Below are 15,687 nucleotides of genomic sequence, written 5' to 3' on the forward strand. Positions count from 1 at the left end.
CTTCTGAGTTTGAGCCAGGACACCTGAGTAGGTTCTATTGGTGGTTCTCCTGTTTGCTGCAAAGGATTCTATCCCAGTAACACACCCTTAAAGTCCAGCTATTTACAGAGTAAGGAAACAAACTTCAAAAGAGCATGAATCTTGGCATTAGATAGAGTTTGAAAGCTCTCCTGCTCTTTCTCTGGGTCTGTCCTGGTTAGCTGTAAGGCCTCAGGCACTGCATGGGTCCCCCCACAAGGGTAGGGTGATGGGTTCAGACTAGAGTGAGCCCAAGGCAGAGGCAGGGAGCCAGGAGGTCTGGGTCTGGCTGGCTCACTTGCTAATGTAGCCATGTGGCCGCTGCCAGTCAAGTAGTAGCTCCAGTTCGAGCCCAGTCGAAGTGGTTTTCTGAAGAAGGAGTCTGTGCCTGGAACTCTTCCCATGGATGCCTTACTTTGAAAGCAATAATCCTCTTTGCCAATTCCCAGACAGAGCCTGAGGAGATGGTACCTGCCAATTTGCTTGGGTTATAAACCCTCTTAAGGGTACTCATATTTTAATAAGAAGCAGTTAGAAACCTAAACATATCACTAGCCAAAGAAAGAAATCTTTTATGGGAGAATGTTGGATTCAGTGGCAGCCAATGTGGGAAATACCTTTAACTACACAAACCTGCCTGGTAGTCTTAAGTGACTTCCATTATGCTTCCCTAATGGGACTGAATTTTTTCTTCTGTAAAATGGCATAGCCACACTTGACTTTGTTGACTCAGAAGGATATATAATGACAAAAAGAGATAACAGACATGAACTTTTAAAGATATTGACACCAGGGCATTTTATCTTAATTTTTAATAGGCAGCGATGTGGTGTTAAGGAAAAAGTGTAAGTTTAGTGTCAAGCGGATTTGAGTTCTGTCTGCTCTCTATTAGTTGTATGCCAAATTATCAAACCTCTGTGAGCTTCTGATTTTTTAACTATAAAATAGAGACAGTAACCTCACCTCCCAAGTGTATTGTGAGAATGAGACAGTTGTGTCCCCTCCGTGGTGCTGGGCACCTGATTGACACCAACAAATGTTGGCTGGTATCATTCCCCCCAGACTACTGTACAAATGGGAGGTTTTATTATCTACAAAGGGCAGTTACACCAGGAATCTGGTCTAGTCTCAAGTTGACGGAAGGCTGAAGGACCTTTGAGGATCCAGGAGAGCTCTGGGGTACTGAACCAGGAGAGCTGTGAGCCCCCTTTCACACCCAGAGCTTGTAGTTATGGGCAGTTTCTTTGACACTTTTCGCCATTACTCCCCATCTGCCTTGTCTCTCAGCCATCTTTCAAAGTGCCAGCCTTGAGTAGGTGGAGCCCAGTCTTATTCCCTACTGTATCACCAGTACTTTTTACAGGGCCTGGGACAGAGTAGGGGATCTAGCCACATTAATTAAATAGATGAATGACCAGGGCCAGCCATCTGAACTTGTGTGGGCTCCTAAACAAAGTCTAGTGTGAACCTGAGCTCCGAGAAGTTAGGATTGGGAAAAGGATTTGTGGTCACATACTGAGAATACCTAAAACCCAGACAGTAAGGAGGCCAAATATTAGTAAGGTGGAATACATGGGGATGACGTGTCCTCTCCATCCCATTTCAGCCTGGGAAAGTCATGTGTCTTGAGGTTCAGAGCTGAAAGACATATGGAAAACATTAACTTAAATGTCAGGAAGGCGGATGCGTGTAAGTACTTATTGACACTCTGGGAAACAGGTCTAGGGATCATTCATTCATCCAACAAATATTTGTTGAGGGCCTACTATGTGCCAGGCATTCTTCTAGGCACTGGTGATATATCAGTAAACAAAACAGACAATATCCTTGTCCTCATGGGGTTCCATTGAAATGGAGGAGCAAAATAGGCAGGAAACAAGGATATCCAGAGCAAAGGGTGGTGATGGAAATATAAAGAAGACTAAAGCAGCGTATGGAGATGCAGAAAGTCAAGCATTGCTATTTTATTTTTTTTTTATTTTTATTTTTTTTATTTTTTTTTTTAAAGATTTTATTTATTTATTTGAGAGAGAGAGAATGAGAGACAGAGAGCATGAGAGGGAGGAGGGTCAGAGGGAGAAGCAGACTCCCTGCCGAGCAGGGAGCCCGATGCGGGACTCGATCCTGGGACTCCAGGATCATGACCTGAGCCGAAGGCAGTCACTTAACCAACTGAGCCACCCAGGCGCCCAAGCATTGCTATTTTAGTGAGGGTGGTCAGAGAAGGGCCTCCTGGAGCAGAAGCAATATGCGCAGAGATGTGAATCAAGGGATCATAGTACTATCTCAAGGAAGAGTATTCTAGGGTAAGGGAAGAGAGAGTGTAAAGTACGTGAACTACAGGTGTGATTGGCATGTTCAAGAAACAGCAAGAGGGCCTGTCTGGCTGAAGAGTATGCAAAGGGGAGGGGAGTAAGTAATGAGGTCAGCAAAGAAATGGGAGCCAGATGCCGGAGTACCTTCTGGGCCATGGCCAGGACTTTGGGTTTACTCTACATGTGATGAGAGGATTGTGAGCAGAGGAGTGATTTCCTTTTTTTTTTTTTTTTTAAGATTTTTTATTTATTTGAGAGAGAGAGCATGAGGGGAGGAAGGGTCAGAGGGAGAAGCAGACTCCCCGCTGAGCAGGGAGCCTGATTAGGGAGTTCATCCTGGGACTCCAGGATCATGACCTGAGCCGAAGGCAGACGCTTAACCAATTGAGCCACCCAGGTGCCCTGATTCCCATTTTTAAAGGAGGACTCTGGTTGCCTGTCATGTGGAGAAGAAACCCTGGAGGCAAAGGTGGGAGCAGGGAGTCCAGCTCAGCAGCTACTGCAGGAGCCCTGCTAAGAGGTCATGGTAGCTTTGGATAAGGATGGGAAGGGCAGAAGAAATTATAAGTGAGGAAATTTGGGATACGATTTAGATATTGAGCCAACAGGATTTGCCAGTGGATTGGAGGTAGCATTTGAGAGAAAAAGAAGCTTGAGGATGACTTCAAGATATTTTACCTAACTAAATGGAAGTTTTTCCTGTGATGGGACACACAAAGGCAGAGTGGGTTTTGTGAAAGGGAAACGAAAGATTTGGTTTGGGATACTAGTCTATTGACCTATTGCTGCATAACAAACCACCCCAAGACAGTGACTGCAAACTACAATTATTATTTTCCTTGTTTCCATAGGTTGCCTGGGCTGAGCTGGGAAACTCTTGGCTGTTTTTCTCTGGAAGTTGCAGGGAGGCATCTGGGGCTCCCGCCGTGTGGCTGGCCATGGATGTTGGCGCTGTCCATGGCAGTGCCCACACACGCTGCTTAGCCTTCTTACAGCAGCCTTGTCACAGCTGGGGCCCAAGAGGGAATGTCCCACACGGCTGCAGTCCAGAAGAGCCAGGTACAAGTTCCACGTTCCATTCTTAGGACCTAGCTTTCCAAGCACCCAAATGTTACTTCTGCTGTATTTTACTGGTTAAGCAAATCACTAACGCCAGCCTGTATTCAGGGGAAGGGGAATCCGATTTCACCTCTTGATTTGAGGGGCAGCCTGCATGGACAGGGAGGGAAGGAGCGGTTGGCAGCCATCTGTGGATATCCTCTATCACTGATGCTCTGTTTGAGACGGGTATTGGTATTCAAGTCTCAGGAAGAGATTCTGGGTCTCCAGAAATTGTGCAGGAAATTTCTCTTGAGAGATTTTGTTTAGATTGCTAGACCTGACATTGTTAAGTTAGAAAGAAATTGCCCTCCTGCTTTCTCTTTTAAAAAGTGACCTAGTTGGAACTGTGTTTTTCTATTACATATGCCTGTGGTAGCTAATAAGTGAACTGCATTCTTTTTTTAATCATCGTTAATAATTACTTGACACAATGCCCGATACTCTGGACTCTTATAAGTGTTAATCATCATTATTATTACCTATTGCATTTTTCAAACTTCCTTATTCACATTCTTTCTTTTCTTTTTCTTTTTTTTTTTTAAGATTTTATTTATTTATTTGGCAGAGAGAGACACAGCGAGAGAGGGTACACCAGCAGGGGGAGTGGGAGAGGGAGAAGCAGGCTTCCCGCGGAGCAGGGAGCCCTATGCGGGGCTCGATCCCAGGACCCCGAGATCACGACCTGAGCCGAAGGCAGATGCTTAACGACTGAGCCACCCAGGCGCCCCCACATTCTTTCTAAACTGAATAGATGTCCCATGCTGTGTCTCTGTGGCATGCATTAGTCCGGCTATATTCACATTGGGTTGATTGTTCCTGATAATATAAAACATTTTAGACTCATTCTTCCTTCTGACCCCATTATTAATGTATGCACCATTTCTCAGCCTGGACCCTTCTGACATATTTCCTGAGTCTGCAAAATCTATAGGATTAAATTTTTGGGGGTTTTCATATTCATGATAATCTTAAAGTAATCTGAGCACATTCTAGAACTCCCAGACTACCTCCTTTTATTGAAGTACTCCAGTACTCCATGCGATTTCATAGGGACATTTGCATTGAACATCTGGTCATATTAATAACAAGAAAAGACAAATTACAATACAACATACATGCTAAGGTTTTTGGAGTCATTCCATAGAGAAAGGTAGTGGGAGAATGGAATGGTCCATATCATTGGCATATGAAACTATAAAGACCCCAGAGCTGGCCATTAGTACATATTTACAAAATCATTGGCTATTTATGAAATCTTATTTTTGTATACACAAATGAGCAATGGCTAGATTGTAAATGCAGTAGTGAAAAACAAAGAATTTTTTTTGTTAAATAGTATATTTTAATTTCAATGTTGTATTTTGAAGTGTGGTAATTGGCCTTTATGATAATGAATCCATTGAGTGAATAATGGATCCATCCAAATAAGGAAGCTTATTTTTAAAAAAGATAATCAAAGAAGATGATAGCAGTAATGATCCAACTTTGCAACAAGTGAAATGAAACATATCGGTGCATAGTCCCCTAGCAAACCAAACATGGGCAATTTAGCAGCAGCCAATAACATCATTCATTACTCTAAATTAATGTTGATAACTCTTTGTTAGTTTTGTAACTTAGTTTGCCTTTAATTTATAAACTTGATTTAGTTTTAGATTTGCATAAATCTATGAGCACAAGGCATTTACACTTCATTCATCTTAAAGAAACGTAATTAAAATGATTTAAGTCAATGCTGATGATTTACGTATTTTTTTTCCTTTAAAGGCTTGCTTCATTACTCATGTTTGAGAAATACTGACTTCATGAATAAGCTTTATAAATCTACGAACAGTCTCATCATATTCTAGGAAAAAAGGAAAGAGAAAAACCACTATAGGGCCCATCTTCTTTTCCTCTCAAAGATGTTTTTAGGCTTATAAAATTCTAGTTCCATTTGTTTTTTTTGTTTTGTTTTTAAAATATTTTCTGTGTGTTTGTTTTCCCTGTGTGGAACATAGGAGACATTTTGACATCGATCTCTAGGCCTGTTCTATGTTCTCTAGAGAAATTTTCTCCCTGTTCTCTGATTATATCAATCTACTTTCAGTTTCAACAACATGCCAAGTTCTTTGCGACCTCAGCACTTTTGTACTTGCTGTGTCTTCTGTTCCGGCTAGAGCACTTTCCCTTGGCTTTTTGCATGGTTCATCCTTTTAAATCTTTAGGTCTTTGCTTAAATACTCCATCCTCAGGATGCCCTTCCATGATCACCGCTGTTTAAAGGAGACTCCTCTTATTTTCCTTCATTACCTTCTTCATTTCCCTTATAGTACTTATAGATCTCTCATGATTTAAGATATTTGTTTTACTTGTCCATTGCCTGCCTCCCCCATCGGACTGTGAGAAGGAATGTTGCAAGTCTGTCTTTTTGACTATTGTAGCATCTCGCACACTCTAGGGCATACATAGGGACCCAATAAGCATTGATCAAATTTGGAAGTATGGTAATCACTGCTTTTATGACTTAGGGTATTACTGGAAATCCTGTCATCTAGGAAGCCAGTGTGAAAGTACTGAGGACTTATCAATATGAAAAATATTCAGTGAGTGAAATAAAAAATCCAGTAGAAGGTCTAGGTGTGTTGGTTAAGCTGAGTGGTGCAAAGCAACCAAAAGTGGGGATCAGCATCCCAGTAGAGGCAGCTTTGCTAATTGAGCTACAAATACCTAGTTGTTCTCCTGATTCTCATGGTTTGCCTGCCCTCATGGTTTGATGAGAAGGTAAGAGGGAAATAATGATCCTTTAAGTCCCTGTTCTATCAGACCATGCCAGAATGAGTGCCTTAGTCAGGATATGCAAGTTGATACCCAATTGATGGAGTCAGTGATCAAAATAACGACTAGCTTCCAAACCTTGGATCTTATCCATTTGTCTTAGAACTCTGATGAGTTAGATAATTACCATTTTTTCATCATCTTGAATATGCACATTTCCCCCACCTTATAATATCTCAGGAGTCAAGATGCATCTCAACAATTTATGTCATGTCATGGTTTACTTGGTGGCCTTTTTCTTTTTTAAATAATATATAGAACAATGTATATTTTACAATTAATGGCACTTTGGACTCAATAAAATAAGTAACCCTCTCTAGTTTTTTGAGGCAATTGGCTAATACTAATTGGCTAAGTGAAGGAACTTACAAGCATTTTGCTAGGAACAAGCCACTGTAGAAGCATTTCAGCAGAAAGTGGCTTCCAACAATTCCTGTGCCACTGTGATGCTTTCCAGCCAAGGAGTGGGGTCTGTTTCCCCTCTCCTTGAATCTAGGTTGATGCTGTGATTTATTTTGATCAACAGAATGTGAGGGAAGTGATACTGTGTGACTTACGGGTTATAAGAAGACTTTTAGTTCCTTTGAGGAGCCAGCTACCTCAGTGCACATACAACTACTGATACCTCCCAGCCATCAGCCAGCCCTGATGCCCTAACCATGTGAGTAAGGCCATCTTGGATCTTCTAGCGCCACATGGTCTGCCTCAGACAACACCATGAATCATCCGCACTGAGCCTGGTCTGAATTCTAATCCATAGAACAAGAACAATACATGAACAAGAAAATGGTTTTTGTTTGAGTCCTCTAAATTTTAGGGTGCTTCGTTATGTGGTAATAGATAACTGGGACAGCAACAGAGTTAGGATTTAAGTCCTAGAAACTATTTTCTCAATTTCCCCCAATTTGGAACAAACTCTCCTCCTCGAATGAAGAAATACCCTCAATGATATGAGCCTTAGAAAAATTGCCCATGTTTTTCCCAGATCAGATTTCCCAGCACTCATAAAACAATGCATGGAGTACTATGAGAAGCCACAGTTCAGAAACAAATTGTGCTGGAATCATCACATCCTCAAATCACCTTTCCATTCACAATTGTTTCTACTCAATGTGATGTGCTTCACTGACAACCTGGGATTCCTAAAAGATGTCTTTCTGCATAGCCTGATGTAAAACTGCATAATCCCCAGGGAATCACCTCTAAAACTGTCTAATGCTTCTAAACAAACAAATGATTGCTTAGACGTGGTAATTCCATAAGAGAACCAACTTTGAATGACAACTGTTGTTCAAGACCAGAGAGAATGATCTGGATCTGACAAACCTCAGAGCTACTAGGGCACAAGGCGTGTCCCCCAAAGCAACAATCAGGGGGAATATCTCCTGAGAATTGCCACTCGGAACACCGGACCCTGCTGACAAAGCAGGATATCCTCAGTGTGTGCAGTTTCTCAATAGGAAGTGTGAACATTAGGAACATTGCAAAAGGGAGGGCAAGGATTCTGAAAGATTAATATCCGGTGAGGTGTGAAAGGAAAACTTAAGCTACTCACTTGCAGTAACAGCCTCAGAATGGAAAGTTATTTTGGTAGCCAAGTGTGGAAATTTAACATTAACCAAATAAAACCATGGGGTCATAAAGCCAGGAATGTGCATGAATTTGTGAGTCTGATTTTCCTAAGCTTATTTGCTCTTTCAGGGGAAATTTTCCTCTATTACTCCATGAAATATAAGCGCATGTGTGTGTTTATACTTTAAAATAAACCACATTATCTCAAGGTCCTATTATTCCTATTCCACAACTTAATCTATGTAAGCAATCCAATAATTATAACTGCTTTAATATTTCTTTAAAAGTAAACCTAGTAGGGGTGCCTGGGTGGCTCAGTCGGTTAAGCATCTGCCTTCAGCTCAGGTCATGATCCTGGGGTCCTGGGATCAAGCCCCGCATTGAGTCCCTGCTCAGTGGGGAACCTGCTTCCCCCTCCGCCACTCCCCCTGCTTGTGCTCTCTCTCAAATAAATGAATAAAATCTTTTTTTTTTTTTTAAGTAGACATAGTACTCTCTCCTTTGTGTCTGCTTAACCTTCTTCATGGGACACTAAAATTGAGAATGAATATCTCCTGCAGCCTCTGACGGGCACATGAGGCCCTTACTAGTGTCTAGCTGGGGTTAGAAAACCTTCCATGAGTCCAAATCAATCTGTTGTCCCAGAAAACCCAGACAGCAGTTCTGCTCCATATGGAATCTGTCTGGACATCAATCTACTGATGGATGCATTCAAGACAAGGGTCAATACCACCCCTATTATGATTTAGTGGAGACTCATACTCGATTTTGGATTGCTACATAACATCCGGGAGAGACATTAACCCAGAAAGAAAACTATAGAATGGAATCATTACCAAGAAAGAGCAAACCACAAAGGAAAAGAGAGTGTGGTGTTGGAAAGGTTCAGCCTGTCCAATGCTACCATGAATTCAATGATTTGCAGTGAGGCAGAAAGAAAGGTATCATTTTCCTAGCAAGTGCAAAAGCATACTGTCATTTTATGGTTGTTGGAAAAACACATTGATTGACCCTCAGTTGGCAACACCCCACTGAGGCCTCTATCCTTTTCTCTGGACCCCATTAGCAGACCTGGGGTAACAATGTCAGATATTACAGGCCATGTATTTAAAATCCTCATTTGAAGCTGGAAGACCACTATTGTTTTTTCTGCAAATAAGTCTAGAAAAAACATCTTATGGTCTTTTCTAACAAAAGGAGGGGGGGTGGAATTCACACAAAATCAGAGACCCAAAGTTGAGTTCCCTGGTGCATGACACTTCTCTCTTGACAAGAATAACTTAAAGTAGCTTTGGGGGTGGGAGTGTGAGGTGTCCTTATAACCTCTCCCCAGTCCCCAACATTTCCCCTCACAGCATCTGAGTGTTTTGGTTTCTCTTTGTGACACTCTACTGAAGGATCACCAATTAAGCCTACTTCTAAAGATGCAAATGGCCTTGGCAAAGAGGTAGGTCAGCAGGGACACTGGTTTCACCCCAGGCCTAAGCACAGAGAACAGGGACAAGGCAGGGCTCAGGAAATGTGTATGTGAATTTGAACTTGAAGGTTGAATGTACATAAGACAGACTTTGTTGGGACACCCAAGTGAGGCCCCAGAGTTTAGCTAGTGAGGCTAAGGAGAAGGGCAGCTATTGGGGGAATAAAGGACCTGAGTGACATAGGGCAAGGACAGTGGGAAACACTGTGCATTAAGGGAGACGGGCTTTCCAAGGTGGTAAAGGGTACAAAAATTTGTGGCAGGGGGCCTTTCAAGGTAAGTACCATCTAGGGTCAGCCCTATTTTCAATAAGGGGATGGAGGCAGCGCTACTCTTTCTCCCTCTCCTTCCTCCCTCCTTTGGCTAGAACTATTGGTCCTAAGACAACTTCATGGTGAGCTTCTTTAGCCTTTTTGGCATCTGTGGATTGCTCTCTTCAAACTCAGTCATCCTTGTTAACCATATTATATAGCACATGATATTCTGCAAACCACTGGCTTAGAAAAACAACTATGGGCTGCTTTTAAAGTAATACTGTATGTACCTCAGCTAAGATTTGCAAGGGTCAGTCTCCTGTGACTACATTCAGAGTCTTATTAGGCTTACGCTCCCTTGGTCAGCCTAAAGAGCCACAATTTGCTAATCAGGGTTGGGCTTGAAACAGTTGAGCAGTGGACCAGTGTCCTTTATCTTCCTTTGCATTGACAATGGTCATCATCATGATTCATATGACATAGTTCCTCGAAAGACCAAAAAAAAAAAAAAAAGGCAAAACAAATTTCACAAACTACTCCCTATTGCCTATGGCTTATGATACATATTTTAATATCATTTATAAGTGCATAGTTAAGAGTTTTGGGGTCTTCAGAGTTGGAGGCACTAAAAAAACTATGATAATTGAATATAGGTGTTGAGTAATTACATTTGCTTCTAGTTTATTTTTTTACCTAACTTTCTCACTTCAAACAAACTAAAAGATAGTGAGTTTTAGCACAAAGCTGACTTCTCAAATGTAGAGGTAAAAAGAGTTAAGACGTAGGTATGTACACACAGACAAATTTAAAAATTTTTTTATATTATGGATTAAAATCCTGAGGTTTGAATCTCCTTGTAACAGTATAGTTAGAAGAGTTCCAATCAGGATGTAATAAGATAATAAAACCACTAACCTAATCTAATGTGGTTTTCAAAGTGTGACCAGAGGACCCCTAGGGAGTCCTGAGTTCTTTTCAGGAAACCCACAAAGTCCTGCCTTTCCCAACTATATGTCTGTATGAGGATGGATTTCCATCCTATACTTCAACTGAAATAGCACAACTAACAGATTGAATGCAGAAATAGATATGAGATTCTGGCTGTCTTCTCTGAGGCCAGACGTTAAACAAATTTCCAAAAATATAACACAATGACAGTCTTCTCACTACATTTTTGAGGAAGAAAATATAATTAATTTTCATGAAAAATAAGTTACGTATGTTAACATGTAATGGGTAGTTATTACATTAAAGGAATGAACATATGTTACAAAAATTTGTTTTAGTTTCTAGCATAGTCAATATTAATAGATATAAACTACATAAGCAGAAGCTCTTTAAGGTCATCGGTAATCTTTTAAAATTATTTACTTATTTTTTTGGTCCTCAGTAATTTTCAAGAGTGGAGAAGAGTCCTGACACCAGGACAGTTGAGAATTGCTGCACAAATCTGGCTCATTTTCCTCTAGCTAATTCTCTAAACTCTATCACCATATAAAGCCTGTTTCTTTAGCTTGCACTGGTTGCCACCTTCACCCCTTTCTCAGTTTCTGTCCAACAGTATGCTCATAGGCAAGGGTAATATAAAAATATTTAGCAACTGGTACGACGTGGAAACCCACCAATCAAAACGCTCACACAACCGGTAAGCAAAGATTGTGTCTGAAAACAACAGGATTAGTCCTGCTGTCTCTGAGTTTCTCTGCCCTTCCACTTGTAAATCCCATCTGCCTATGGGAATGGGAGTTCCCTCTCCCTCCCGGAGGACTGTCCTGCTCCCAGGCGAATCCTCGGGCTTAGCACAGCACCTGGTACATGGTCAGCGCTCCACCGGGAACTCTACCTGAGCCCACACTTACCTGTCGTGAGTGTAAACCCTTCTGCTTCAGCTAGCCATGTCTCTCCAACCAGTCTGGAAGAACACGACATCGGGTTTCCCTGCAATGACACGAAGGGAAAAGATCACCGACCACTTTCATCACCATCCTGATTTGTCACTGGGAGATGGAACTTCAGGTGGTCTAATATTGTGCAATGTCTTGAATACCTGGAAACAATTTGTTTAGGCTTAAGGAGTGGGTGAAATGCCTCAGAGACCTTAGTTTATCCAAACCATTGAAACCACTCTAGTTAAAACCTCATTAGCATATTGCATAGAGGACAGCAGAGTGAGCTTCTCACCAGAAATGCATGGAATGTATTTAGATGTCTTTTTTTGGTGGGATGAGATTACGAGAATTGGGAAAACCAGATGCAGGGGATTTCCAAAGTTCTGAGGCCCAGCTGATGACTGCCAACTCTGCACACTTAGATGGAGTTCTCCTAGAACGTGTACTTCCTCATGCACTTGTCCTTTCCCTCTGATTTGCTGTTATGGATTGAACTGGGTTCCCTCAAATTCATATGTTAAAATCTTAATCCCTAGTACCTCAGAATGGGACCCTGTTTGGAGACAGGGTCTGTACAGAGGTAATCAAGTTCAAGTGAGGTCATTACAGTGGGTGCTAACTCCATATGACTGGCGTCCTTATAAAAAGGGGAAGTTTGGACCCAGAGATACATACAGAGGGAAGACAATGTGAAGATACAGGGAGAACAACCTGTGAATGTGAAGACAGACATCTCTAAGCCAAGGAGAGAGGCCTGGAACACATCCCTCCTTCACAGCCCTCAGAAGGAACCTATCTTGATCCCGGACTTCTCACATCCAGAATTGTGAGAAAATAAATTTCTGTTGCTCATATCGCTCAAATTTCTGTTGCTTATGGCAGCCGTAGCAAACTTGTCTTTGGGTTTCTAAATCACAGCCCCGTTCTCTCTCAGGGGAGAGAACTTTCTCTCAGGGGAAGAATTCTAAGGAGTTCTTTATTTGAATAAAGTGAGGTGTAGAAAACTAATGAGCAGTTCCCTCATTCGACAACTCCCTCAGCCACACATGGCTTATGAGATTGGTCTTGTCCTCCACCTACAGGGCCTCAACAATAAACGAGTGGAAGAGTTTGGCCCCCTGTGTGGTGGGAACCAGAGTGTGGCCTAGCATACATGGAAGCCAGGCCCCTGCAGCCTCAGCACAGCCCTCATTTGGGGATGTTCTTCTCAGGGACTTCTTCTGCTCTTCAGCCCTGCTAGAACCTGACCCCAAAATGTACTGGTCCCATGCATCTCGTACCATCGATGCCAACTCTAATCGGCAGTCACGTAAAGCTACTGAGGGCTTTGATGTTGCTATGGCCTTGGCATGCCCCAGTCCAAACTCATCCTCTTTGGCTGTTCTCAACACCCTCTCCCCACTTCCTCAATGTCTTCATTCTTCTCATCACATGCTGACTAGAGAGTCATCTTTGGCCACTCTCTGTGTCCCTTCTGCTTATCTACTCTGTTGCCAAATCTTCCAATTTCCTCTCACTCTGCCTTTCCTGATATGTCCATTACCAACACCCTTGGTCAGGCCATTTGTATCCCGTGGGTGGAACAGGAATATTGTTTGACATTGTCCACTGTTTGGATACCAGGGATATTTTGATTTGGGAGCCCCTGGTAAAGGATAGGGTAAAGGATATGGGTAGGTCTATGGAGGGATGAGGTGAGATATCAAAGATGGGTTGTGGATTAGGGACCAGATAAGGCTAATTGCGGGGGAGGGGGAGAGATTGGGTGAGGGCATCCAGTGCACAGATTTCATGGTAATAAAAAGAAGTTGAAAGTTTAATGTTTTGTTTTTAGGGGATTAAAAATTAGTATGGATGTTAAAATGTCAACAACTACCCCAGAATGTCAACATCAGAATGTCATGGGTCACTGCAGATGCCTCCATCTGGTTGCTTGAATTTCTTTCCTCTAAGGTCATACATACTACTGCCATATTTAAATGTGTAAGTTTTTTCAATGTATCATTTCCTGTCTTCATAGAGTCAACAAACATTTACTGAGTATACTTCTCAACTTGAGATTTGGTAGGAAACAAGACAGACTGAGTCCTTGCTATTTTCCTACCACCCTCTCCAACAACTCGTGCTCCAAATAATATTTTGAAGCTGATTCTTAGAGTTAGTCACCAAATATATGTGCATACATACACACATACATACATACATATGAACGTATGTATGACAAATGCATCACTAAAGCTCCAGATACTGACTCTTAATTCATTTATTATAATCAAAATGAAGATACTAAAGAGTAAAGAGACTCAATGAGGAACACTATGCAAGTAGTATTATTTTTCTTCGAAGGCTTTTTAATTTATAGGATGAAATGGGGGATATATGGGGACATTTTTTAAATAGTAGGAATTATCCCCTCTGTCATTCCATGCTTTTGTTTTCATCATTTTCCTCCTTCCATTTTAAGCTTGAGAACTTTTAATCTTGCTCTTCAAAGTTTATGAGAGGAGAACAGACTTTGTTGCTTAGTTTGGTAGTCCTCTGACTCCCTGAAGTTGTAATATAAATAAATTTCAGTTTTTGAAAGACGAAGAAGTAAGCTGTCGCCTCCATCCTTCTCCCACTTTCCCAGTCCAAATAGTCAAAGCACCAATGATGTGGACAGTTCCCTGCTTCCTCTCATCCATCTCAATTTTTTTTTCTCCCAAATAATAACCATAAGTTTTTGGAGAAGTCAATCAGTTTGAAATATATGACATTAGAAAGAAAGAGTAATCACACAGACCTCACAGCGTGGTCAGGGATGATAAATTATAGTAAACTGTGGCTATTTTCTGGATTTAAATCAACGGAGGCTAAGGTTCAGCCTGTACTGGGCAAGCATGAAGATAAGTGCTGTCTGTGATTAAGAGCTTGAATCATCGTGCGCCGAGCCTCCCGTCGCCCATCTGCTTGCTTGCGTAGATTTGGCGAGGGTCCAGGGGAGGAAGTGGGGAGAGGAAACCAGTAGAAAATGCCCATTTTTGTTCTCAAGTCTCCTGAAAGTATAAGACTTGTCTGGACTTGTTTTGAAAAGTTTTGGAGAAATACCTCGCACATGACAGATGGAGAAGTTCTGGTTATAGAAGCGGGAACTTATCTAGGTTGTTCCCGGGGTCATGGCAGGAGGGGACAAGAAAGAGACACCTTTGGTGAAGGTGTCTATTTACACAAACATGAAAAGACATGGGGCTAGGAAGATGGGTCCCTAGAGACTTCGCTCTTGTCCTGGAAAGCCGGACACCTGCCTTCTCTTAGTGCCCTGGGGCCTCACGTGCAGGAGTACACGTGTCAACCATCCTGGCCACGTGGTAATCCAGGTGCCAGGCCCTGAATTGTGCATCTTGGAGGCATTGTCTGGCATAGTCCTCTTAGCTCCCAGGGACTTTTCAGCCCTAGTTGGTAGAGGAGAGCACTGAGACCCAGAAAAGTTTTAAAAATTTGCCCAAAGTCACATACCTTGTCTATTCATCTCCCAGAACTTAAGCACCACCCCAACTTCCTCCACGCCACCAGTAGTTTTATTTTACGCTTTTCCAAAATCGTCTGTACTATGCAGAATATGTGCAGAAATCTTCCTATATGGCATTCGCTCAAAATTCAACAAGCATAAAATTATTGAGAATTATTAGGTGCTAGGTTTGTGCTAAATGGAGATGAAAACATACTGCCTCTGCACTGAAATAGCTCATCGCATTCATTCATTCATTCACTCATTTTTCCAACAGACTTTTCCTAAGCTCTTCCCAGGCACTGTACTGGCTGCTGGAAATAAAAAACCAAAAAGATACTGTGTTTGGTGTGCATAGTGATAATAACAAGACTGATGATAGTGGCTGGCATTTCCTGAGCACCTACGGTGTGCCCCTCACTGTTCTGAGCCCTTTGTATCCGTTCACGCAATCAATCCTCACCACAGATCTGTGAGCTGGGTACTAGTATTATCACCATCTTCATTTTACAGGTGAGGAAACTGAGACATAGAGAGATTTAAGAAACTCAGTCTCGCTGGAGTCAAGATTCAGATACAGTCAGTTTAAATACTGTACATACTTGTGGGAAGAAATATGCAACAAAAAATGTTGGTAATGCAGTGAAATTCCTGAGAATTAAGGTCAGTCCGTGGTCACTGAGGCCAAGGGGAATCAGTGACCAAATGTACCTGTCCCCGGGTTCAGGATGGGTGCCTGGTCCTCAAAGTGGGCCCA

The 15,687-nt window shown here is 42.0% G+C and overlaps 1 protein-coding gene across 3 annotated transcripts in view; it reads left to right on the top strand.

The window, feature by feature from the left end:
* The window catches only part of RAPGEF5 (Rap guanine nucleotide exchange factor 5), a 508,053-nt gene that overhangs the window by 140,364 nt on the left and 352,002 nt on the right, over positions 1 to 15,687 (top strand). For 2 of the 3 annotated variants that reach the window (XM_032401958.1, XM_032401957.1), the window contains one exon: positions 3,185 to 3,392. The exons of the other annotated variant lie outside the window; for it this stretch is intronic. In XM_032401958.1, coding sequence (XP_032257849.1) covers positions 3,360 to 3,392 — 33 coding nt within the window. In that variant the 5' untranslated portion in view covers positions 3,185 to 3,359. The remainder of the gene's footprint in view (positions 1 to 3,184; positions 3,393 to 15,687) is intronic. 3 annotated transcript variants of the gene reach the window in all.

The sequence above is a fragment of the Phoca vitulina genome, unplaced genomic scaffold, assembly GCF_004348235.1.
Source record: "Phoca vitulina isolate PV1807 unplaced genomic scaffold, GSC_HSeal_1.0 scaffold4, whole genome shotgun sequence".
Lineage (NCBI taxonomy): Eukaryota > Metazoa > Chordata > Mammalia > Carnivora > Phocidae > Phoca > Phoca vitulina.